The following is a 26,684-nucleotide window of genomic DNA, read 5'->3' as shown; positions in this document are numbered from 1 at the left end:
TTAGCCTGAAGAAGAGAAGGCTCAGAGTGGTTTATCAATGTGTATAAATATAYGCTGAGAGGAAGTAAAGGAGTTGGAGCCAAACTCTTTTCAGTGGTGTCCAGTAATAGGACAAAAGAAAATGGGCACAAATTGAAATACAGGAAATTCCATTTAAACATGAGAAACACTTGTTTACTGTGCAGGTGGTTGAACACTGGAAGARGTTGCCTAGAGAGGTTATGGAGTCTACCTCCTTGGAGGTATTCAAGATCCAATTGGACAGAGTCTTGAGCAACCTGCTGTCATTGACACTGGTTTGAGCACAAGAGTTGGACTAGGTGATCTCCAGAGGTCCCTTGCAACCTCAGTGATTCAGTGATTTTGTGCTCTTTCACCTCCCCATTGCAAAGCAGTCACAAAGTTAGCTTCTCTGATGCATGCAGTCTCCCTTGTGTAGGGAGAAAAGATCCTTGCATAGAAGGAGTACTGAGCTACATGACAGCATAAACTGTCTGCTGTGTTTCCCTCGCTGTCCATGCTCTGAAGCTTTTTGCTAGCACTTTGACCATCACAATCTCCAAACAGTGTTCATCAGCCTAAGGGCAGAAAAAGTGAAAGCTGTTTACATCTTTACAGCTGTAGATCTGGATGAACTGATGCAGAGAAGAGTTCAGACATTAGATCTTCCCAATTTAATTGTAGTCTTCATCCATTAGCCAAAATGTCACTTCCCTCACTTCATGAGGAAGTTAATTTAATTCTTGAGCATCTTTCGATTCTCATAGGTTGCTGCTTCACTGAGCCAGTTTCATATACTAAATTGAATAACACTGAGCTCCTAGACCAAAACCATATGAAATCTAGATGTTTGTGGAGCACTTACTGCATCTTAAACACACTGGAGCCTTTTTCATGTACTTCACAACCAGTCTTGCCCACAAGCAAAAGACATATGTTGTACTCTATGAGATTCATTGTCCTTGCTAGGTAGGTGCACACACAGATTTGGCACTAAGTGTCTGCTTCAGTAAAGAAGAAAATACCTTTCCTTCCAGACACAGTATCTTTTCATTCCAAGGGGCATGTGAAACAAAAAGTACCCTCTCCATCTCTAGCTTTTGGTTCATGATTTTTGGACAGAAACTCTGATGGAGAAAGGTATTGAATATCAGACAGCAGTTTTCATTGATGCTCGTGTTCCAAAAGCCATTCCTAAGCTTTTCAAATGGCAAATCCACTTACAGACCAGCAGTTAATCCAACTTTGGATCTGGGATGGAATTAAGTTCCTGTTGGACTTCCAATGCCTTTGCAACTACTGCAGGTCCAGTTGAGTGATAAAACTACAGTGGGAACCTCTGTCTTAAGAGCTGCAGAACTTATGGTGGGTTGAAACACCACTGTAGTAGGAGTCTTCTTGGAAATAAAGTTTATTTTCCTCCATTTCTTGAGATTAATCAAAGCAATTGTCTTTTGCTGTTCATTTCACCTTCTCTTGCTCTCTGGCCTGGCAAATCCCTGCAGTCTCACATGCCACTAATGGCTGAACTTGGTTTGAGATTCAGATCTGAACTCTGGACTGTACGTTTTAAGCAGAGGCTGAAGCACTGGAAAAGTGGGAGGAGAGATAAGGGCAAACTCAAATGCCTTCCCAGGCCTTAAATTGTGCCAGGTTCTGTCTCGATAGAAGTGCATCCATGTGATCCCCCATTCTTCTGCTGCCAGATTTGATCAGAAGGAAGAAATACATTCTTGACAGAAGTCAAACAGGGACCCAATCTGGCAGCTTCCATTGTAGAAATAGTTTCAGTGCATCTCTTCAGAGGAGGCAAAGATTTGCCTCCATCTCTTCCCTGAATGTCCTCTCCAGTCTGACCATGGACTGCTGAGTCTAGCTGGTCCTTCATCTCTCCTAGGTTCTACTAGCCTCTCTTTAGACCTTCCATCATGCTCCATTCACCTGATCATTCCCCACTTACTCTCTTCTTTTATTTGTCTTTGTACCTGAAGTGTTCCCTCCTGTCATCATCTGGAGGCAATGTCTGTACTTGTCAGTTAAACGGTGCCAGGAGACATTCCTTGTGCTGGACTTCGACTATCTGTCCTGTCTCATTGTCAACACAGGTCTTGATCCTGGTTTTGGACCAAGGTGACTGGCTTGCTCCTTGGCAGTTCAGGACTGAGTATAGGCCAAGGATCACTCCCAATAGACACCTTGGATATGACCCAGAGGGTTTTGAAGGGTAAAACAGGTCAATAGTGTAGAATGAAGCTGTTCTGAGCCAATTTCCCCTGTAATTGTCCCTGGCATACTTCATTTACTTTCATCAACATTCAGGCATGTCTGTGCTAAAAGAACATGCAAAATAAATTATGCTTCCTTCCAAAAATTGCTGTTAAAAACAATCGGATGCTTACAGTACTGCACTGGTACAGGGCCAGCCAAGATCCTGCATGCTTAGTTAGGTGTGTAGCCTCCTCTCATATCTCTACTAGCTTGACTCAGTGTTGTCAGTACATATATAGCTAGATCAGGACTGCTTCTGTGTCCATACATTCATGAAATCACACCATAAATTGCAGGTGAGACACATTCTGAAAAGAATGGGAATAAATGGATAGTTCTGATTGCAGAAAAAAAGCTAAGAGTGGTGCCATCATATTCTTAATTGCATATATTTTACTAACACTGTGGCTAAGATGATGAACAGAGAAGTGACRCTGTTTGCAGATGACATATAGCTATTTAGTTTGGCTCAGGCCAAGTAAGATGGTGGGGAACTTCATAGGACCCAGTGACATGAGGAGTGGTCAGACAGCATGTTCAGAGGTGAGACCAAAGGGCAGCAAATTAACTGAACTCATTCTTAGGTGCTGTAATCCTCTCCACTGGCTGTGGGTGAAGGGGCTCAGTAAAGGTTAAGGGCTTCAGGAAGTGCTCAGATAGTGCTGATTCTGGAGGGACCAGGCATGTGTTCTTCCCTATCTGCTGTGACCCATGGACTGAGGGTTGAAGGAGCCTTAGGGAACCACTGCTAAAATTCCAAGCACCTCACAAAGGTGTGAATGTGATGTGTGCCTCGCTGCCTGCCATGTAGGGCACCTTTGGTAAACTGGCAGAGTGTCGCTCAATCAGAAATTTTAGTTAGGCAAAAACACATGCTAAAGATGAAGAAAAATGTTTCTGGTGCTTCTAGAGCTCTGGGATTGCCTCTCTCGCACCAAGGTAGTTCCAGGCCAGCTTGTTGCTTGGAAATAGCTTGACCTCATAAACGTATGAGTAAGTGTTGGTGGTAGTTTTGAAGTTGAGGGTTTATCCTTGCTTATGCACTTAGATCTCTTATGCATTTAGAGTTGCCTGTGGTAGTATTCACATGATCATAGGGCTGGCTGAGGAAGGATGGAGCCGAGCCATTGCCGAGTGCTTGTGGCATCTTCTCATGCGATAAAACCTTACGCTGCATTTGAGAGTAGGCATGGCCGAGGGAACAGACTCCTTACAATGTCCCTCCTGTCCTTTTTTACACCCCTTTGTGATATAGTGAGTTTAGAGTGTAGCAGCTCTCTCTGGACTGTCCAGCCTGGCTCTCAGATTTACTGTATAATCAGTTGTTATTTTCTGAGAGGATCTCATAACAGACTGAGACTTTGTAAAACCAACTAATTGCCGTTGCTGTAGGAGGTGACTTGGGATAAGTGTGGAGGAAAGCCACTCTCCGGGAAGTGAAGGGTCTCCAGTTGCTATCAGCAAAGGGAATGCGTTGTGGCGTGTGTGCTGGTTTATATGTGGTGCTATTTCTGATGGTTTCCATAGCGACACTTGTGTCCTGTGATATATGTTCTACCTTGTGAAGTACAAAAGCACAGAGAGGCTTGGAAGTGAATTCCCAGACAAAACCTCTGGCGCTCCCATGTTCCTGCATATGCACCCTAACCCTGCCATTCCCGCAGACCCTCATCCTCCGGTAGCCTGCTCTCTCCCACTTGTACTCCACGATGCAAAGTGGAGAAATAACACAGAGCAAGATACTGTGGTAACCCTCAGTGTGCCTGGCAATATTTTTTAGCTTTCATTTTTACCCTCCTTTCAGCTCTTTGATTTTGTCAGGGTGTAGCCCCCACCTGCATGGATCCGGCCGCTTTATCTTTCCATTCATAAAATAAGGTAACGTACCTGTAAATTTGAGATCGTTGTCTGTGTCTGCCCACAGCCTGGACTAAGACAAGAGCTGTAAAAAAGCAGAGGCGTTAGGGAATTGTCTTTTTCCACCTGCTTGTGTGTCTACCTAGATGCCCTTATTCAACAGCTCTTTCACAGATTTCAAAATCTGGCTCAGAAAAACATAATAAAGCAATGAATTATCTTCCTCTCTCCCAGGTGGAGGGTCTTATGGAATGAAAAGGATGTAAAACTGGTGCAACATAAACTCTACAGTGTGGTTTAGGCAGAGAGTCTTGGGAGTGTGTGAAGCCTGGAGTCACAGAAAGGTGAACAGGGCTTGTTTATCCCCTCTTTCTCACGTAGAAGAACTAAAGGCATGCCATGAGATCAGCGGCAGGCAGGCTTAAAACAAATAAAAGGAGGTGGTTATTCAATCGACACGTAGCTCAGATGTGATTTGTGTTAATGTAGCATTGTCTGTGTTATGTCGTTATTGATAATTGAAATAACATTCAATTATTGTGACCACATATGTTGTCATTAGTCATATTCTGTCAAGTTGTGTTATCTGACTGCTGAGAATTAATTTGCAAAGCTTTCTTAAAACCTATGAATCCTCTTCTCAGCAGCTCGGTCCTTTTAATATAAAATTTACCTTGTCTGAGCCTTACGCTTATTTATGTCTGTTTTTTGCAGACATGTCATTTGATCAAGCCATGAATTCTTAGTGTCAACCTGTACTTCACTGCATATATTCTTATTTTCCTTCCCTTCTATCACAAAAGGATAATATATAAATGCACTTGATTATCTTTAGATTAGAAATATTCCCTGAGTTGACTGTTAGAAGGCAGTGATGCTGACAAATAGTGAACATTGATGTCATATCAGCACAAGTTAAAGCAATTATTTTTCAGCCATCTAAAACCCTAAAAGCAGCTGTAGGAAGAAAATACCAATTAAAGATGAAATTACTTATGGTCAGGTACATAGTCTATGATTAAAGTGATATTTAATGCACCATTTTTCTTTTGCTGTTCCGTTGAGATGTTCCCCTCAGCCACTAAATCTCTTTGGCTGTTTGAAACATTTTGGTTATATGTTTCTGTCCACTCCTGTTTTATTATCAGACTAGTGCTTTTTGAGTGAGTTGATTGCCTGCACCCTGGGGGTTACCTTGTCTCTTGAAATCCTGAATGCATCAAGCAAACACTGGTGCATTAACAGTCAGCTATAATTTCATTCTGTCCGTTGCTCTTCCCACAGTTATAGTTTACAACAGAATGACTCTTCCCACTTCCCCCCAGAACATGATCCGTTCATAACAGGATTCTTTGGTTTGGGTGTCTCCTACTCGTCTACCCCGAAACACTCCACGCTCCATTTGATATAAACACATCCCAAATCCTTTCAGGGAAGGAGACTGAGTTTATGARGTTCTAAACAAGAAATGTTGTTCCCGGTCATGTGAATCAGATCTGAGGCAACAGGGCTGCAGGGTGCAAGGTGTCCATGTCCTCCCCCAACACTTACTCTCTTTTCTCATGTTTCTGAAACGGCTTTCCCCTCATAGACTGATGCTTGACCTCAGGCAGGACTCCCCTAGGAATTTATTTGTTCTTGGGCATAAAGCTAGCCCGATAAAATGCGTGCGTAAGAGGGCAAAATTGGTTACCAAGCTACAGAGAAGATGGTACTTACATCTGAAATGTGGAGGTCTTTGACAAGGAGGCATAGGGGCTTTTCCTGAGTTCTTGGTGCACTTTGTAACCAATTCCATAGAAGGTAAAACAAATTTGGAAGTAGATAAGTACACATATTTAAAAGGTGTTAGTCTTGAAAATGCAGCTGCACACTTGCTCTGTTATTTTCTGATGTTTCTGAAACCAGTGAGAGCAATGTATCTCCCTTACTAGGTTGTTTCTGAAAGCACCACTGAATGGGGAACTTTAACACCTATGCGATGCAGTCATCACAGCCTCCTTTTCTAGGCAAAGTGGAGAGATGGGCACTTTCRAGGAGTGACTTATCTGATTTTTTGCAGACGTCTGCTTTGCCCCACCTTCTCCATGACTCTCAGGAGAGATGGGATGACTAGTTCAGCTGCAGACATCTGTTCTCAGACGTATCTATTTGGTCTGATGGATTCCACACAGTCCTTTATACCTGTAGGAATATAAATACCTTTGAAAATCAATACAGATCCAGAGGCCTAAAGCAACTGTTAGTCAACAGAGTTGTATCAAAGTTGTGCCAATATAACCAATAACAGACTTTTACCTTGTGATACTCGAGAAGGAAATTACTCTCAGGTAAGCCTGCCCACTAGTTGAGCGGGTTGTAGAGGCTGGATGGTTGTAGCTGTGGAGCCAGAAGTCAAGTCTACATACACTGCAGTCACTATCAGGAGTCAGCATTCACCGTGGTAATTACATATATACCTAGGTTGAAAAAAAAGTATGGTTGAGACACCAAATGTAAATGCTGATCTTTAACAAGATCATATACAAAACTGAGAGGTGGCACTGCACCCAGGACTTTGTAAGGATGTGGTGAGTGTGGAAGGACAGTCATTAGTGCACAGCAGGGCACTGTTTCTGGACATGACTGAGTTCTCAGTGTCTTCTCTCCCGAGGTACTCCAGCACCTCTGGATAGATGCATCACTGTCTGGTCCTTCCTGCCTCATGTGCCGTTTCTGAATGCTGACGCATCCCTTCAGTGTTTGCAAATATTCGCTATAGTCTCTGAAAGCAGGAGCCGCTCTGTCCCAACTCCTGCCTAAAGTACCTCAGCCCTTCCTTTTCTGCAGCCGTTCATCTTCTCCAGTCCTGGCTGTGACCTCTCCACAGCTCATGAGAGATACTCAAAACCTCCAGCATAAAAGCTAGAAAGGCAGTTTCTGTGTTCTCGTAAGGGAACTCACTTGACATTCCTGTATGATACAAGTCTATAAAAGCATTGTGCTGGGGTGGACCAAAAAGCTGTCTAGCCCAAAACCGTGTCTGTAAGAAGGCAGATCCACATGCTGAGGGAAAGAGTATATAAACAGGGCAAACACGCCATGGTGTTTCTCATAGTGGATCTAAGCTCAGCTTCATTCTATGATTCTCTCATCTTCCACAAAACCCTGAGACACAGTTCCACAGTTTAATTACGCATCTTATGAAAATGTACTTCCACTTATTCATTCTAAACTTGCAGTTTGATCTTATCATTTGATTTCCCTACATTCTTGTTCTTCTTTCACTGTCTCCTCCCCTGATCTCCTCCCTCCAAATTGGCAAGTTCATGTCTATTTAGTGTTTTCTTGTATGGAAGCTATGGCCTTTTTGAGAGGGATAAATGAGAACTGAATATTGTATTCAAGATGAAGGCATGCTACGTATTTATGGAGTGGCATAAAAATGTTTCCAGTTTTATTCTCTGTTCCTTTGCTGACATTTGATTGCTTTAACATTGCTAAGTATTGCATAGTTGTTTGCAGAGAGTAACCGCAAGGCCTCCAAGATCTCTTCCATGAGTGGTAGTAGCTAATTCTGTACCCATCATTGTTTATATATATAGTTAGAATTGTTTATCTGTATGCATTACTTTGCATCTATCAACACTGAATTTTTTTCTGTCATTTCATAGCTAGTCACCTAGAATGGTGGGATACTTCTGCAGATTTTATTTTTACTACCTGGAATTACTTTGTATTAGTAGTAATTTTGTCAGCTCTCTAATCATTTGCTTTTTCAAGTAAATTTTGAATATGATGAACAGCTCAAACTCCAATAGTAGCTTTTCACCCTGTATTTCCTGTCTTTTAACCAGTTGTTAGCCTGTGAGACCTTCCCTCTTACCTGCTAGGGTTTAGGTTATTTAAGTTTTCAGGACAGAACTTGTCAAAACATTTTGCAAATCGAAGTCCACAGCATGAAAAGCATTACCCTTGTCCACGTCCTCACTGACTCTTTCTAAAACTCCAGCAGACTTGCAAGGCAAGATTTCCCTTGGCTAAAGCAACTTCCCTTGGGTAAAGCCGTGCTGGTTCCTTCCCATTTCATCAAATATTTACTTAGAAATATTGCCATCTGAAAGTTAAACATCTCATTCTGAGTAAGCTCCAAACACTGAGAAACACTGACCCTGGGGAGGCAATACCACATTACAGCATTTTGCCTAAAATAGGCCTGGTGAGCTGCCTTCTGGAGATGCCTGTTCCTTTCCAGTAACTGTAAAGGGAGTTTATGGTAACAAGCTCAGATTTGGATGTCCACCTGTTAATCCAAACTGGAGAGAGAATTTTAGATTCCTAGTTTACTCTAATTCACACTGCTTGTGCGTTAATTCAGTTGCTTATTACAGTTTCCACCAGTTTGCCTAGTACATAGCAAGCAGTAATTCAGCGCTTCCATGTCTGAGTTTCTTTAGGGTAGATACCATCTGGTTAGTTTATCAATTCGTCCTAAAAACGGTTCATCTGCTGCTTCAATCTAAGAGAATCTTTCTGATGGTTAAGGGATTGGAGCATCTGTCATATGGAGAGAGACTGAGAAAGCCGGGATTGTTTATCCTGAAAAAGAGGAGACTCAGAGTGGTTTATCAATGTGTATAAATTCATCATGGGGGGAAGTAAAGGAGACGGAGCCAAACTCTTCTCAGTGGTGCCCAGTGACAGGATAAGAGGCAATTGGCACAAGCTGAAATACAGGAAATTCCATTCAAACATAAGAAAAAGCTTTTTTACTGTGAGRGCGGTCAAACACTGGAAGAGGTTGTGGAGTCTCCATCCTTGGAGATGTTCAAAACCTGATTGGACCCGGTCCTGAACAACCTGCTCTAAGTGACCCTGCTTGAGTAAGGGGGTTGAACTAGGTCATCTCCCAAACTGCCTCCAACCTTAGCAATTCTGTGAATCTGCCCTTGTAAAAAGAGCTGTAATGTGAGACCCTTCCCAAGCTCTACAGTTAATATCCATGCAAATAGTGAAGTGCTTTGTTATGGCCTTCCCTTTCTTGGGCACTCCCTGTACATCTTGATCATCTTTTAGTTTTATAGGCTCTCTGGTAGGTTTCTGGCTTCTGGAGTAGGTTTTATTGTCAGTTTTTATGGTCTTTAGAAGATTGTTCTTAAAATCTTTTTTGGTGTTACCATGCCTGGATTTTATACTGTTTTCTATTTTTCTCATTTGGATACAGTTTCCACTTTTTGAAAAATGTCATTTTACTCCTAATAATCTCCATTAATCTGCTATTTAGCAACAAGAGTGCCTTTCTGGTCCTTTTTATAGGTGATATACATTTATTCTAAGCCTCTAATATGATTCCTTTATGTAATTTCCTTGCCACCTGCAAGCAGTTTATCTTTTTGGCGGCTCCTTTTAATTTAAGTTTAGCAAGTTCCTTGTCCTGTCTTTGAAACGGATAAATAACCTTTCAGAGTGCCTGTTAACACAGCCGGCTTGGATTACACAACTAACTTTTAAATCAGAGTGGTTTTAGCCCATGAATCCCTGCTGTGTGTTACCTGCTCTGTTCCTAAACTAAAAAAAGCTGTCATCTTGCCCAGAGACTACAACACTATATAGGACTGTAGCTGAGAAATTGAGGCAAGTCTTCATCCACTTCACCATATCTGTATAATTCTGACAGATATATCTAATTAGTTGCATGAATAAGCAAATATTTTATGTTAAGGAGTCTTTGTAAAACTACCTGCTTGACTTTTTTCCTCACTATCTGTCACTTACTGATATTGAGGGTCCTCACCATTATTCTGTTAAAAATGAACAAACATTTTCACTTGAGCTTGCCAAATCTGGGAAAATAATGTTATATCATCAGCTATACGTTACTGTAACAAAAAGAAGATTATCAGACCCAAGAACACAAACAATCCAAGAACTGCTTCCCTAATTTCTGGTTATTTATTTTGGTTATTTTGAATTTTAAAACTTACTTGATGTGCCAGCATATTTGGGGCTGTGAGTTACACGGAAGGACTATCAGGGGAAGTATCAATTTCTTTAGGCTTGATGGTGCCATTTGTTTATTTGTGTGATGAATTTGGTGCCTGCTCAGTGCAGGTGTAAATGGGGGTGACTGATGAAGCATTGTCCTCTTTGTCCCTACCAGAACATCCACTTGGTGGCCAAGTGGCTGAGTTCTCTGGAGAAGAAGCTCGAGCAACATAGTGAGGGAAGCCACCAGGATTTCCGCGTTTTCATTAGTGCAGAGCCGGCACCCTCACCCGACAGCCACATCATTCCCCAGGGAATCCTGGAGAACTCCATCAAAATCACTAATGAGGCCCCAACTGGGATGCATGCCAACCTGCACAAAGCCCTTGACAACTTCAACCAGGTATGAGCGCTAGCGGGGTTCAGTGCTAGCATCACTGGACAGGCTGACAGATTGTCTTGCCGCTGGATCCATGTATGCAGTGTGATGTGTATGGACGATGACACTCCCAGGCAGATAATGTATGAATCCCTTTACATCATATACCTCCAGCTCCATCAACCCTTCCTCTCTTCTCCAGGAACTGGGCCCAGCCCTCTTTCCTCTTTCCAAGCTCTGGTGTTCCCAAGGGAGGACTCAGATAATCCTGAACGGCTTCATTCCTCCAGGATGTCACGGGATACCTGACCTGTGCCTGGCTTAGGGCTTTACTCATCAGTTTATGATCATTAAAAAGGGTTGTTTTGTTAAGGAATCGAACTTCTGAGTGCAGCATTTGGGAGACTTTTAGCATGTTGTGACTTGATTTCTGTGTTTGTGTCACTGCTGTTTGGGTTGGACACTGGCATATTACATTTAACTCCCAAAGATATGGAGAACAGAACAGGATTAAGGCTTGCCTTCTTGCCCATCTGTTTAACTGGGGTCTGGTGTTCAGACCTGCTGTTCCCAAGATATGGGCACATCCCAGATCACTTTTCAGAGGAGAATAGTGGGACATTGTGTTGTTGGCCCAAAGGCCTTTTAGCTCAAAACCTTGCTGTCATCAGAAGAGTTGTGAATTAGAGCTGAAATCTCTCTGCAGGGAGGACTTGCTTTACCAGATGGGGATAAAGTAGGCTATCTTGAGTGTTGCTGGCCTGCAAGAATAGCCAATGGTAGGTTGCTTATTGCTCTTATTGCATGGTATCCTGCAGTCATCACATACCTATACTCACATTATATTGGCCACTGTTACTGCTCTTCGCTGCTGGAACTGCAGCAGAGCTCTCCGGTGCAGGGGGCATGAAAGTATAGCATCTGGAAATGACTGACAAATGTTCTTTTGGTAGCTACAAAGGATGGCTGTGGAGCAATGTTAGATTCATTATAACTCTATTATTAAGTAGAAACTGCACGAGTGATGAAACTAGCCCACCTTGTGAGCTCGCTCAGTTACTGTCTGGTCACTGCAGGACAGGAGACTGCCAAGAACAGCAGAGAATAGATGAAGATGTGCTGGTTGCTCACTAGAGAACAGTCTTTTCTGTGCATGAGTGCTGGAGCCTGTCGTATCTTACTGTTAAAGGCCGCTGTGCTTCTGCTGATCCCTTTTTTTTTAATAGATGAGACAAAAGGCTAAGGGCTAACCACTCACATTTGTGATGATACCTTTCTTAGAGACACAGACCATTGCATTCTGCTGCGTTGAATCCATTACCTTCACTCGCACATCCTGCACTGCCATTACCTTGGCATGCTGAGCTCTTGCAGCAAGACTCTAGCTGTTGAATGTATAGCAGCCAGAAAGGCCTGAAGGTATTCTTGCACCTTGGCTTTTTGTATTACTAGTGTAGCAATAACTAATGTCTCCATTCTGTCGGTGACTGAGTGCCAGGAAAACACAGGTCACATCTTGCAGGATTCCTCATTCTTTTCTCTCCATGCAGCCTGCTGTTATTTGGGACCACACTTGTCTAACCACAGCCTATAGTGGACCCCAGGCGCAAGTCCAAGGGGCAGAGAAATGGAGACAGTTCACAGTCATTTTCACATTTAGACACTTGGGTTCTGAGGAAATCTTGAGTGTATGAGCTAACATCTCTGAGCAGGTGCAGCTGGGAGGCACAACACAAGGATTAATACAAATAGTCGGAGATTATTCCATTTTTATCTACTGTCATTCATCATCTTGAATTCCACAAAAAGTCCTGGAGAGCAAGGGAGGGGAAAACCTTCACCGAAAGTAACGTTTTCATCCTGCCTCTGCTCATTTCAATCAGGTAGTAATTAACATTTCCTAAATTGTCAGAGTATTATAAAATGTCTCTTATCACAAATCCTGGAGCGAGTGGGTGGGGCCCCTTTACACCTCATTTSCCCGCTTTGTACAGACTGGATGTTCAAATTTAGCTTTCAGCTGAAAGTCACAAAGAAGGTCTATTATTGTGTGTGGGGATTATTGTTCTGCTTTGTAGCTAAAGAAAAAAGCACGATTAAATAGAAAGGCCAAATGAGACTGAGCTGGATTCTTACTCAGTTTTCATTCAGGCAAGCTCCCTTGGAAGTCCAGGGATGTTTTTCTGAAATGAAAAATGAGCTCAGCCCATATTTGAGCCTGTTCTTTTGATGAGATACTAAGTCAGGTTGCTGATAACAAAGGGATCTTAGAGAGTCCTGTCTGATCAAGGGAAAACAGGGCCTGGATTGTTCTTGATCATCTTATGCTGTTTGCCAATGTCTTGCATGCTGTGCAGCACTGGGATCCCCCCTTTTCAGCAAAGGCCTTGAGCTGTGCTACACTTTCCAGCTCATTAGAGGTCTAACACAATGGACTCTTTTAACTGAAAGTAATGAAAGGAAGTCACACAGGAGTCGTTTGTAGCCCCTGTTGCATAGACTGGGATACCTGCACTCTCCTTGCTTGGTCTCTTGCTCAGCCAGCCATGCAAGTCAGGGCCACCATGTCCTGCACACATGGTTCCCAAGGAGGGTTTGCATTGAAGTGGGTGGAAGTACAGCTAAGACCTTCCCCACAAGTTCATCTCCCAGTTCTGGGGAGACCTGGAGAGCAGGGCTTTCAGTTGGGTCCTTTGCAGTGTGCATGCCTGAGTCTGAGGTCCTGGCATGGAAGCCCACTCTGCAGAGAGGATATTGTGGGAGCTGTGGGTGCTCCCTTCCGAGCGATACTGTTGACCATGGGCAATCACATCATGTAATTCCAGCCATGGGGCAGGGGATCCACCGCACAGCCATGTGCCACTCTTGCCATCTCAGAACTAGGGCCAAAGCTGGCTAGGCCTCCTCCTCCTTCTGCCTCAGAAACCAGGTGCCAGCTTTCTCTGTGAAAGCTGTGGTTGAGCCTTGTACCATGCATATAGCTCTAGCTCTTGATTGCTTTTTCTGCTCTGCTCTCCCATAACAGTGATGCTCACACTGCTGGAAATGGGCCTGGCTGCCTCAGCTCCTACTCCGTGCCCTACTGCTGTAATTGTCACTTGCAGTTTCTGAGCACCATTTGGGGTTCTTTGGAAACCAGTTCCCTTTGTTCATTTTCATTGATTGAATGACTCAGATTCCTGCCCTTCCACCTCCGGCATCACGATTCTGCCTACTCATTTATAGATATTCAGACTTTAAGAGTAGCCAGGAAGTTGGACAATGAAGCACTGGTTGCTGTGCTGGCTTTGAAGGACTGGATTGGTTTTTTTCACATGCATTTGATCTCCCCTGCTTGGATCTTTGGCAGTTCCTCCCGTTCTTGCCTTAGCATGCTAGGTGGGTACCAGCCCCRTGAGGCTGTGTTGTCAGTGAATATGCTGCTGCAGCACATAGTCAGGCAGACTTTGTGCAGAATGTAGTCTTTCTGGGATAGCACCCTGCTCCTTCAGTTCTGCAACTCAAAGAAAGATGCTGCCCAGATGAAATCTTTTGTATCCAAGGTACAGACCTGAGTGTAGTTCTTCCAGGCACAGTCCACCTCAGCAGGATCCCTGCCTAGGACCTCTGCCCCAGTCCCACTGCTGGCACATCTGCTTTGCTCAGTGCTTCTCTCCATGCCCTTGCTGCAGGATGTGGGGCATGTACAGGTGATGGTGCACTGAATGAGTTCATGTTTTCTTGCCCTCTTAGCTGTCAACATGTGTTCCTGGGCAAAGTCACTATGAGATGGAAAAATTCCACATAGATGGAAAACTTTTAATTTGGGAAATATGCATCAGTTTGTAGATAAATTTGCAGTGCAAACCACAAACTTAGAAAAACTAGAGAATGTGTAGATTATGCAGAAATGAACAGATGGAGCAAGTCAATTCACTGCYGTCCAAAGTCAGGTGTATCTGTGGAGTCCTGAGAGCCACAGAGACAGAGGGCAGTGTGGAGTTACATAGCCCTGCCTCTCTGCCTGTGTTTCAGGATACCCTGGAGATGTGCACCCGGGAGAATGAATTCAAGAGCATCCTGTTTGCGCTCTGTTATTTCCATGCTGTGGTGGCAGAAAGGCGCAAGTTTGGCCCCCAAGGCTGGAACCGCTCCTATCCCTTTAACACTGGAGACCTCACTATCTCTGTTAATGTGCTGTATAATTACCTAGAGGCCAACTCAAAGGTACGTGAATCAAACATGGGCTGTTTGGTGGCTTTTAACTACCAGTGATGGACTGGCTTGTGCTGAAAGTTCTGGAAAGTTTCCTTAAATGCCAGTTCCTCAGTGTCTTTAACTTTATAACTTCACATTTTGGTATATCTTTGGGGTGAGGTGGGAAAACTTCAGCACCGCTTGTATCTGTAGCAGCTTACAAATATATCAAATAGCGTCTGTGATCTTTATGAAACACCTCGCAGGTGTGATGGAGGTCTTTGGCTTAATGGAACTTAATAAACCTGCATTTCAGTGGGAAACTGCACAAAATCTATGCTGCAATTCAGTTTTCCCTAGCTAGGATTTGACTGCTACTTAATGTTTGTTTACTTAGAAAACTGAAATAGCGAAACRGAAACACTCACTGTGCAGATCAGTACTATAGCCTGCAGCTCAGYGACTGCTGGTGGAGCTATGGCTGTCTGAACTCCTTCATGCCCTCTGGTTCCTTCTTCAGGTCCCATACGACGATTTACGCTACCTCTTTGGTGAGATTATGTATGGAGGTCACATTACAGATGACTGGGACAGACGGCTTTGCAAAACCTATTTGGAAGAATTTATTAAGCCAGAAATGCTGGAGGGAGAACTCTTCCTTGCTCCAGGATTCCCCCTCCCAGGAAACATGGACTATAATGGTTATCACCAGGTAGGTGCTTTGTTTTCTGGCGTTATTTATATGCATAACTGTAATGTCTTCCATAACTGCCCTATAATCTGTCTTAGGAGGCAGTGAATAGTATTGCAGTTTTCAACTCACCTCCTGTTATTTCCCATTATATTCTTTTTTTTGTAGACATTTCAGCATTCCCTTGGATGAACCAAGTTTAATAGTAATTTGCTACTTCATCATGAGCTCATTCTGTTCATGCATGAATAGAACAACTGTATTGGTTCTTGAGACTTGAGCTGGTCTCTTAGAAAATTACATTCACATACTCTTTGCTAAAATGGCCCTTTCAAGCTCCTTTTATCATCAGCTTCGATGAGAAACACTGAAGGGTCGTGTTGATCTACGTACTGATCTCATCTGTTCTTTGTACACAAATGCGGCAGCAGAGAAACATATATTAGGTTGTTTTTCTTCATAAAACCTAACTACAGGAAGCTAAATTCCCRCAAGAGACTTCAGAATATTGATGCYGAAATGCACAGCAGATAATTGCTAGAGAAGGTCCAGGCCTGAGCTATGTAGCCAAGTCAAACTTTAACAATTACCAAATTTTTGCTGTAGGAGTTGAGGCAATTCTTACTTCTTTAAACAACYGTACATTTCTTTCTCCTGTCAGTTTGCTGGTGTTTCAGCCATGAGCAAAGTTCTATCAGCCTGGGCTAACTTTCTTGGGTGGATGATAATTCTAGCACCATGTACTCTGAGGACAAAGTGCCCTGGTCTTTGTGTCTAACCTGATACCTGACTTTTTGGTACAGTACATAGATGATGCCTTGCCTCCTGAGTCTCCTTATCTGTATGGCCTCCATCCAAATGCTGAAATTGGATTCCTTACCCAGACCTCAGAGAAGCTCTTCCGCATCGTGTTGGAGATGCAGCCTCGGGACACCAGCATGGGTGAAGGAGGAGGGGTGACCAGGGAAGAAACGGTGAGAATGGTAGTGGGAGGAGCCACTGAATTGTGATAACTGTCTCGTGTAAGCAGTCCTGTCTAAATCAGATTTATCTCGCAACCGTTTATTATAACATGTTCTGCCTTTTCCTGATGTAAACCAAGTGTCTGGAACAGCCAGCCTCATATTATGCAGGACATCACCATAGTGAGATGTAATTGGGTGATTGTCACTAATAGGACAGTGGCTTTTAATTACCCCCTGAACTACATTGCCTTCATTATCATCCCATGAAGACATTGCAAATAAACCTTCTGTGGCCTCCACTGTCTCTGAGCCACCAGTCCCTGTGCACCAAACCATGACTGGCATACCAATGGGCTCCCAGATCTGCCAGGCATAACATGCCAGCAAAAACTCACTTACCRCTTACCACTGCTGCCAGGTCCACCAGGTCCAGCCTAGCCCTCAAGCTCCCCAGGGGTCTTGTAATTCCTTATTTCCAGCTGAACTTACTCATTATGCTTATGTATCAGACTGATCTCAGCCCTTCCTCTCAAAACTCACAGCTCATTAAAATCTGGCCCAAGCATTCCTAACAGGTTTGGAAACCAGCCAACGCTCGTTCAGTTTTTGAGTTCTGCAAACTTAAGATCCCAGCTTTGTTTCTGGAGCTTTGCCGGTGGGTAAATGACTAACGGAAAGCTGATATGAAGGCTGTGGTTTCACAGAAGCTTGTCATGACGCTGGGGAGCTTACTGCCTTCACCTGAGGGGCACTCAGAAGTGCTGGGTGTATTCAATTTTCAGCCCATAGTGGAATACAAGGTGAGGGAAATGATCTAGAGGAAGCAAAGCCAAAGGGAATGTTCAGAGATACCAGATGTGAACACGTCTCCTCTCCTAGTCCTTGTGCTATGTAAATGCAATTGAACTCCCTGGCCAGAGAAGCAAAATTATCAGTGAGTGATCCAGCAGTCAAATCGTAGGACATGGCTACCCTGTAAACTCCTGCAGGGTAGGCATATCTGAACGAGGGGATTCTCACAGGACCACAGAACTCTTCATCAGCTTCTTGATCTATGTAAGAAGATAAGCTGCCTGGAAGAGACCTGGGTGTCTCCCCACTGCATTACGTTGTGACTCGGGAGATGCTCCCATAGGCTAYTCTTTTCTAGCAGTGGTCTCTCTCATTATCTGAGCTATAACTGGCACTGGCCGTACCCTTTTCCTCTCAGTTTTGCAAGAGAACGATTGAATTGTTGTCTCTTAGCTCCTCYATTTGAGGATTTCCAGTCCCCTGTTTTGCTGAGGCGATTTTAGAGAGCTTGCAGGGTAACTGTGAAACTGTCATTTTCCTCAGGCTCTGACAAGTCCAGTTACTCCCACAGCTTTCTGAGGCCACATTACAGAAAATGAAACATAATTGTTGTGAAAAAATCAGAGCAGAAGAGTTTTACAGGAGGGATTTCAAATTAGAGGATATTTCTATACTGCACCTGAGGTGCAGCTCAAGAGCTCTTCCAGCCTAGCTTTAACTTTAACCAGGTAGCTAAGGTGTAAAAACAACTCTAATATTCTCACCTTCTCATAAGGTCTGATACATGTGCGTGGGGGGGGGGGGTTGGAAGAGCAGCAGTGGGAGGAAATTGGAATACAGAATCCAAAACATGAACGTTGGTGGGCACAGTAAGGAAATTACACAGGGCTATCTCTGCCACTGATTGGCAGCTGTCATTGACACCTGTACTCCAGATTTTGTACATTGTATTTTAGAATTATAATTCTGCATAATACATTCCAGAAAAAACCTCAAGAAGCAGAAGTCTGGCTCATATTTCAGTGCAAAGGTAAAGAAAAGGAGAGTGTAAGAGATTTTTGTACCAAGCTGCCTAATAGTTACCTTAAATCATTGTACCTGAGAGGTATGGCTGGTGCCACCAAGATTAAGGGCTCTATGTCCCACTGTAAACCAGAAAGGTTTTTTTTCTGTTATATTTACTTTTAAATACTAGAAACATCTTTTTGCTTTGGAGTTTTCCCTGCTTAATATTTACAGATTTAAGACTCTGTTTCCAAACCAATCTGTGATGGAGACATGAAAATAACTTTGTTTCCTTATGCTTTTTTTTCCATGTCTGTATTATTTCAAATTCAGCTTAAAATTCAATTTTATATAATCACCTCTCTTTGTCAGTATGTCACAGAAAAATAGATCATAAGCTCAGTTGTCCTAGGGCTCAACTGAGTTTATAGCCCTATCAGTCTTCTTGCATTGAACCTGACCTTAGTAGAAGTAAGAATGCAGACGTGAGACCCGAGAAGGAAGGAGGCCATTGCATGTCATGCTGACATTTTTAAACCATCATTTTGAAAGCTTCTCGTCTGACATTAACTTCTGTAAGCATTTGAATTTTAATAGGATGGGGCAAGCTCTTTGAGAGGTGCCATGCCCAGTGCAGCAGATGCTGATTGTTTTTGGAAACAGTAGCTGGCAGATGGAGTTCTCTTCCCATATTCAGACAGCTGTCAGTTGAGAAAACCCCTTGGGTCATTTGCTAACATCCCTCTCTCTTTTCCCTTTGGCAAACAGGTGAAAGCTCTTCTGGATGAGATGTTAGAGAAATTGATGGATGAGTTTAACATTGCAGAACTGATGGCAAAGGTGGAGGAGAGGACGCCGTACATTGTGGTTGCCTTCCAGGAGTGTGAACGCATGAACATCCTCACCAGTGAAATAAAGCGTTCTCTCAAAGAACTGGATCTGGGGTTGAAGGTAAGAGCTCTGTAGGCTCRCAACTGCAATGCTGTAAAAACTTGATGAATGGAAAAGGTGCTCAGGGAATAACAGTAGTCACAGTCTGTGCTCAGCACTGCTGCAAAACAAGCTTGACTCYGTGGGAAAGGACTCACAGATGGATTTCAAATGGCCTGTTGTCCCCAGATCATGAGCCCAGGCACTGCAAGAGTTAAAAGATACACAAAATAATGACTGATCTTGGGAAGAGAAATCAGGCACTTTTGTCTRTACGATATTGTGGCACAGCGACAATGGGACACTCAGAATTGAGAAATGGCCTATTTAAAATTTACCCAAAAAATCTCACCTTTTCACAAAATGCCCAKTTAATGAGGGGAACTTGTAACAAAATGCCATTGAAGGTAAAAGCTTAGCTGGAATCAAAGGGAAAGTTGGTCGAGGATACAAGAATATCCAGAATATAACAGAAAAGGACTGACAAATAAGAGTTTTGGAAGGGATAAAATTCCTCTTTCTACTATGTATGAGTCAGTTTCTAATGAAGAGGGTCRGGAGTAGACTTCACCTATGGAAATACTGTCCCATGGTTGCTCTGCACCTAGTTCCTTTTCCACCCTGATAAGAAACTAGACTCTGCTGCAGGCAGGTGAGCCTGTGTTCCTCTGGGTAGTGTCTTTGGCCATTGCTTATGGAGAATGCTGAGGGGCTCTGTGGACAGGAGGACATATAAGATAGGATGCAAGTTTCTGCGTTCAAGAGGGTGTGCAAGAGCGCTGTCTTTGAGGCCGCATCTGCTGGTAGATGAAGTCATCTGCTGAGTCCCCTCCCAGGCAAATGGTGGCACAAGAGGATATCAAAGGTCATGGAAGCAGCCCTTCATCATGAGTCCTGTGAAGGTCAGTCCAGCCATCCAGAAATGCATGTAGTTTGTTGTACATCTGCCTCCATCCCATGACAGACAAAATGGAAACTTGGTATAATCTGAGAAACAGACCCTGACTCTGTGCGTGTAAAGCCCTGTCAGCTCTCACTCTCTTCAGCTACAAAGTTTTCCAAGGAAGAGCAGGATCAGAGCAGCACCCTTCCTAGAAGGAAATAGGCAGAGCATTTATCCTGCTTCAGGGCACAGATGGCAGCTAAACCCTTCTATGCAGTAGTACAGAKGCTCTGCCCTGGGGTAAAGCTGCTCAGGCACTCTGTTCCCACCATCAGCTTCATTCCTTGCTATAGTCAAAGAGGAAGAGAAATGTAGTGTACATGGGAGACAGCTCTGAACTCTTTCAAGGCTGTCTGTACCTCTTGCTAGGCTGCTCATTAAGGGATAAACCAGCATAGATCAGACTGCAGGTCAGTGAGCACCTACCTAGGCAGCCCTCACACCCCAAAGCAACCTCACCATCTAAAAAGACTCTTCATCATGGCCATGTGCTGTACATCCTTTGGAAAGGCCTAGGTGTAGCAGAGAACTGCTGCCTWAAGGTCATTGAAGAAAGCTGGTGGCTTCAACACTACCATGGATGCCTTCCCTGTGTCACTAAACTTGCTCTGTGACAATTCCATGGTGTGAGGCAGCAAGTATAGACATCAATCTCTGTTCTGTTATTTCCTGAATGACAGGCTGTCATCCCACTTAGCCAAAACTCTGAGCTGAAAAGCTCTCAAAAATACTTTGCAAAGCAAAAGAACCACCATACTTGAAAGAACTGGAAATACTTTGTCCTGATCCTGTACAGTAGAAAGGTCTGGCAGCTGAGCAAAGTATGACCTGTCTTCTGAGTGACAGGTCCCGACCCTCTCCTGAGGGTTCCTTTGAAGAGAGATCTTCAAAGGACATATCTGCAGCGTGCGCACAGAGTTGCTGGAGCTGGCTCTGGGTTTTAGGTAGCTGCAGTTCTGCCGGGCTAGAACTAGGCAGCTTCCGAATCCCAGCAGCTTTGTGCTGTGCATTGTAAACTCAGCAGCCTAGGGTAATGCTAACTCAGCCATTTCTGCATTGCATTCACAGCTGATAGTTGTTGTCTTTATTGAAGAGACAGACATATCATATATGCTTAGTGGTGGCACAGTATATATAATCTGCTTTAAAATAGGCTGATATTTATGTAGTCAGTTATTATAAGCAGATTTCCTTTATTTTCCAGCATGAGGCAGTGGAATTGAAAATTCTGTTTCGTGAGACAGGTAGAAAGAAGAGATTTAATGTTTCAGTCTTGGAGTACCAAACAAGATATTATTGTAACTGGGACAATATGTAGCAGTTAGATTTAATATGGAGAAATGTAGGCTATTAAATATTGGTAGGGGGAATGTGTGGAAGTATGAGCCTAAATAAAGTATGGGTGAAATCCTGCACAGAAATCAGGCAATAAGAGAGGATGCAAAGTCTCCCCGAAACCCTATCACAAATCTTGACAGGGAAGTGAGAAACATAGATGGCATCTGCGGGAAAGACATCTCTAATGACTGTATAGGTTTCTCCCAACAGTCTCAATACCTATGGCAGGATTTAGAGACACCACGGGGACAGGGCATGAAACTTGTTTCACAAAGAGCAGATGATTGGCACAGCAGTTATCTGTGTTCGCATTTCTTCATCTCATGTATGCTGAAGAGACAAATTTGAAGGGTCTGAGACGCTACCAGTGGGCGATTGCTCTGTGCCTGCATGCAGAGGTTGCATATGGGTCCTTGCAGAGCTAAGTTACATGTCTTGCATGACCCATTCTGCTGCCCAGCTTCACTTCATAGGCCCTTCTCATGCCTTGGACATCTTGTAATGGCTGGGGAATGCTTGGCCCTGCAGCTGGCTCTGTCATTAGGCAGTGCTGCTATCCTGACTTGACGRCTAGGTCTTACACTTGGTCTGGGAGAGAAATCGTTCTTTTAATTGTTCCTCCTGAGCAGGTCCTACGAGAGCTGTTAATACATGTTAATCTCCTGGACTGGGGATCTATACAGACAGCGCTCAGAGGAGGAGAGTTTACAATAGCCACCGATCTTAGAAGAGAATAAGTAAAACACAGAGGAAGCTAGTCGTATTGTTGTTAACTGAGTCTCTTCTAAAAGAAGGCGATTTGGAAATGTCATGGCTAATTTGAATTTTTGAATAATTCATTGTATGTATCTAATGGAAGGCAATTGTTTGGTCCAAAAATAGGAGGCATCCCATTAAGAGAAAGAGAAATTGCAATAGACTGGTAGCCATCAAAAATAACTGACATTTCAAAGCCCTTAGTTCTTAATGACTTCTATGAGACCAGTGGCTGGGCTGAAACACTTGCATGTTAATGTTGTACCCTGTGTAATTTTTGCGAGCAGATTTTCTATTTTACCACTTCAGTGGAGGATAAGCCTCCAAAATGAGGATAATAAGTATTATTAAAGGATACAGTAAGGCCAAATTTCATAATGCTTGGGGCTATTTCACTGTTTCAAGTGAAAATAACCTTAACTGAGAAAACAATTTGTGACAATAATCTGTTCATCTCGTGGGAATGTCTGCAGGCTGATCAGGATTTCCTTCAAGGGTGTCTTTAATGAAAATTATTCCCAGCGTTTTGCAAAAGAAAAAAAAGAAAAAAATTATAACTTGAATCATTCCAGATACACTTTAATATTCAGCATATGAAATGCAAATGTATGCATAATTGTGTTTGGACAGCTATACAAGATAGCTGCTCTGGATGCTCTGAACCCTCACAGGAGATACCAACAAGTATACTTGAGTGTGCAGGCTTTAAAAATTGCTTTTCTTAAGCCTTCCCAAGAATTACATTTGCTAATTCATTTGTTTCTGGAAAGCAAAACTAGACCACACATATGACCGTGAGGGTTATGATTTTAATCTCTTTGACTGCTTACACACATTTTGCAATATTTTTACCAGCTTTTAAACCTTTCCAGGAGTGAAAAACACTTCTGACTATTCCTGTAAGACAGTCCTGTGGTTCTCAGCGTCCTGCTGTGTCCTGTATAGTACTTTGTCCATCAGACTTTTTTGTCTGCATAGTCTTGCCAGTGGCTTTAACCAGAGAACAGCCTGTTAAATAAGGAACATGGTCCACAATGTCTAAGTTCTCCTGAGACTGGAGATGGTGACCCACAAGGTGTATATAAGAAGGAACCAGAAGGAACTGAAATGAGACTTCAGAGGTTTTTTGCCAAGAGATGTCATTATTCAATAACAAAGCCATAATAGCTGCCCCTAATGGAGTCAAATCATTTTCACAAAGTTGTGAATGTCCTTACCAGYGCCTCTGACTGAACCTGGTCATGGTTTTCTGTTGCGTGAGTTTTAATTGTGGGTCAGTGAATTGCCATTAAATATGTGATAGACAAACTGAAACAGTTCAGGTGTGTAAGGGGAAATGAAAGGGGCATGCTCTGCCTTTGTATTCCTTTGTCACTACATGACAAATACCAAAATGAGATTTTTCATTTGTGCTTGACCCTTGTGCTTGGAATTACCCAGCACTTTAAAGATCTCTTACCAGGTAACCAATCCTTTTGAGATTCCCTAGAAATTTAAAAACATTGAATAGAAATAGTGAGTTGAGTTACTGGCAGAGACTTACCTTGTCCCTCCTCATGTGTAATGACAGAGCTGTGGAGTATCTCTGAATGCTTTATGAAACCAAGGAAACTAGTGTATAGTTTGAAAGGCAATTGCATTTGTTTCTCTTGGTTTAGAATTAATAGCAAATAGCCTGGCTTTCACCAACCCCTTTATTTAATCTGGTTCATCAGTTTTAGCTTCTAGGGTGTTAAAACAAAGACCATCGGAAAATCTTTGTGCACATGATTTCCTCTACCCACCAGAGGTTTGTTCTCCACGGGGAAGCCTAGCAGGTTCAGGTGCTTGCTGCCTTTAAATGCTTATTACTTTTAACAATTCACCTTTGAAGCAAAGGTTTTTAAAAACCTTATCCATCCTGTTGAGAGATAAGCATTTTGATGGGAAGGGATTTCTTCATGGGAAGCCACAAATATAGGATGACAATTCTGAAGGGAGATCACAGGACTGTGATGTGGCTTCCAGGTGTGGTGGTAGTATGGAAATGCTCTCACCTCCAGTTTGAACTGACGGGCTCTGGGAAGACAGAGTCCCTTGAAATACTGCACTTGCTTATTGCCAAACAAAGTGCATTTTATAGTAGATGTTTAGAAACATTTTTACAGGAAAAAAAAAAAGAAAAGAAAAAGAAAAACGAAAGAAAAAAAGAAATAATGAGGGTTGCAAGTCTAGTGCTAAACAGCCAGAAGCACTGGAGTGGACATTTCCAATGCCTTAATTCAGCTGATACCCTTCCTCCCTTTGATAAGACACAGTGCATAAGGTAGATTTGTATTCAAGCCTTGCATTTAAGCTGTCGCTGAGCAGCTCTGAGTGTTGCATTTGCAGTGTTTTTAGCTCAGAATATTTGTGTTCTAATGCAAAATTGGCTCCCAAGCTCAGGTTTCTCTTGTGTCTTCCAGCATGCTTGCTTTGAGAAAATGCTTGCAAATGTGCTGTTTGCCCTGAGTCCTGACCACTCAGCCCAGAGCCTACTTCCACTCGTGGGTGCCAGAAGCACTGTGGGCCAAGGGCGCTTGTTACTGCTCTTCCACTGTCTGGGTGGGTCTGTAGCTGTGTGCTTGTTGTACTGATACCTGTCAGTGCAATCTGCCAGTCAGAGCTCTGCAGGGATGGAGCATGGTCAGCGTAGAAAGAAAACACAAAGATCGTCAACTGCCAGACTGTGACAAGCTTTGCTAAACATGTGTCAGGGGTTGCTTTAAGAGGGTTTCAACTTCTGCTAAAGTCTGATAGATTTTCATGGGCCCAGTAAAGGGCACCTCTGCTGACCCCATGGCTGGAGGCACTGAAGTCCTGTGAAAGAACAGTTGGAATTTTTTAATGTGAAGAGACTGACCCACTTCCCCTGCTCTTGTTCTCAGTAATGGCTTGACTAATTTTGGTTAATCTTTCCAAAAACATTCAGCCTGAGGCAAAGAGAAATTGTAAGTCAGATGAATGTTGGCAAAATGATAAGGGGCCAAAAGTAAGTATTTATAATGGAAAACAGTAATCAATGTTAACTATAGGGCTCCTAACTTCTACAGTGTATTGCACCCCACTATCTCAGCATGGAACATGCAAAAACTTAAATTGTGAAGGGCATTACAAACCTGTAGAAGCTTAGCCTGCATTTGCAAGTTTTTGTCTTTGCAGTCTGATTAGCTTGAGTATCACAGAATCACAGAATGGTTGAGGTTGAAGGCACCTCTGGAGATCACCTAGTCCAACACCCTGCTCAAACCAGGGTCAATGAGAGCAGGTTGCTCAGGACCATGTCCAGTTGGGTCTTGAATATCTTCAAGGATGAGACTCCACAACCTCTCTGTGCAACCTCTTCCAGTGTTCAATCAACCTTGCAGTAAAAATGTTTGTTTTCTTATGTTTAAATGGAATTTCCTGTATTTCAATTTGTGCCCATTTTCTCTTGTCCTGTCACTGGACACCATTGAGAAGAGCCTGGCTCCATCTTCTTTACTCCCTCCTCCTCCGGTATTTTAACACATTGATAAGATCCCCCTGAGCCCTTTGTTCTTCAGTCTAAACAATACAAGCTCTTTCAGCCCCTCCTCATATGACAGATGCTCCAATCCCTTAATTATCTTTGTGACCCTTTGGTGGACTTGCTCCAGCAGGTCCAYGTCTCTCTTATATGGGGGAATCCAGAACTGGACACTGGACTCCAGATGTGGTCTCACCAGTGCTGAGCAGAGGGGAAGGATCACCTCCCTCGACCTGCAGGCAAGGTTCTTCCTAATGCAGCCCAGGATGCTGTTTGCCTTTGTTGCCACAAGGGCGCATTGCTGGCACATGTTCTGCTTGTTGTCCACCAGGACCACCAGGTCCTTTTCTGCAAAGATGCTTTCCAGATGGTTGGCCCCCAGCTTGTACTGGTGCATGGGGTTTTTCCTCCACAGATGCAGGACTTTACACGTTGCTTTGTTGAACTTCACAACGTTCCTGTCAGCCCCTTCTCCAGCCTGTCAAGCTCCCTCTGACTGGCAGCACAACTATGTGGTCTATAAACCACTCCTCTCAGTCTTGTGTCATCTGCATGGGGGGGTACATCCAGGTCATTAATGAAGATGTTAAACAGTGTTGGACACAATGTTGACCCCTGGGGGACTCCACTAGTGATTTGTCTTCAGCTGGACTTCRTGCTGCTGATCACAACCTTCTGAGCCTGGCAGTTCAGCCATTTTTCAGTCTACATCACTATCCACWTATGTAGCCTCTACTTAAGAAAGCATTAAATGCTTTTGCCTTTTCCATGTCCTTTGTTACCAGGTCTCCTGCCCCATTCAGCAGCGGGCCTATGTTTTCCCTAGTCATCTTTTTGCTGCTGATATATAATTGTAGAAGCATTTCTTGTTGCCTTTCATGTCCCTCACCCAGATTCAACTCCAGATGGACTTTGGCTTTCCTAACTGCATCCCTGCATGCTTGGGCAGTGTCTCTATATTCTCCCAGGTCACCTAACCTTGTGTCTGCCTCTTGTATGCTTCATTTTTATATTTGAGTTGAGTCAGGAGTTCCTTGTTCATCCATGCAGGCTTCCTGACAGCATTGCTTGACTTCCCGCATGTCAGGACGGAC

General features: G+C 43.3%; 1 protein-coding gene across 1 annotated transcript in view; it reads left to right on the top strand.

Annotated features, from left to right (window-relative positions):
• Positions 1–26,684, top strand: part of DNAH9 (dynein axonemal heavy chain 9) — a 215,022-nt gene that overhangs the window by 180,461 nt on the left and 7,877 nt on the right. Inside the window, exons 64-68 of the mRNA XM_026075736.1 lie at positions 10,265–10,492; positions 14,483–14,674; positions 15,165–15,356; positions 16,139–16,309; positions 18,866–19,048. Of these exons, the coding sequence (XP_025931521.1) occupies positions 10,265–10,492; positions 14,483–14,674; positions 15,165–15,356; positions 16,139–16,309; positions 18,866–19,048 (966 nt within the window). The remainder of the gene's footprint in view (positions 1–10,264; positions 10,493–14,482; positions 14,675–15,164; positions 15,357–16,138; positions 16,310–18,865; positions 19,049–26,684) is intronic.

This window comes from Apteryx rowi, unplaced genomic scaffold, assembly GCF_003343035.1.
Source record: "Apteryx rowi isolate R43461 unplaced genomic scaffold, aptRow1 scaffold_41, whole genome shotgun sequence".
NCBI lineage: Eukaryota > Metazoa > Chordata > Aves > Apterygiformes > Apterygidae > Apteryx > Apteryx rowi.
Note: the sequence above shows the minus strand (reverse complement) of the source record. Positions and strands in the feature narration are given on the sequence as shown.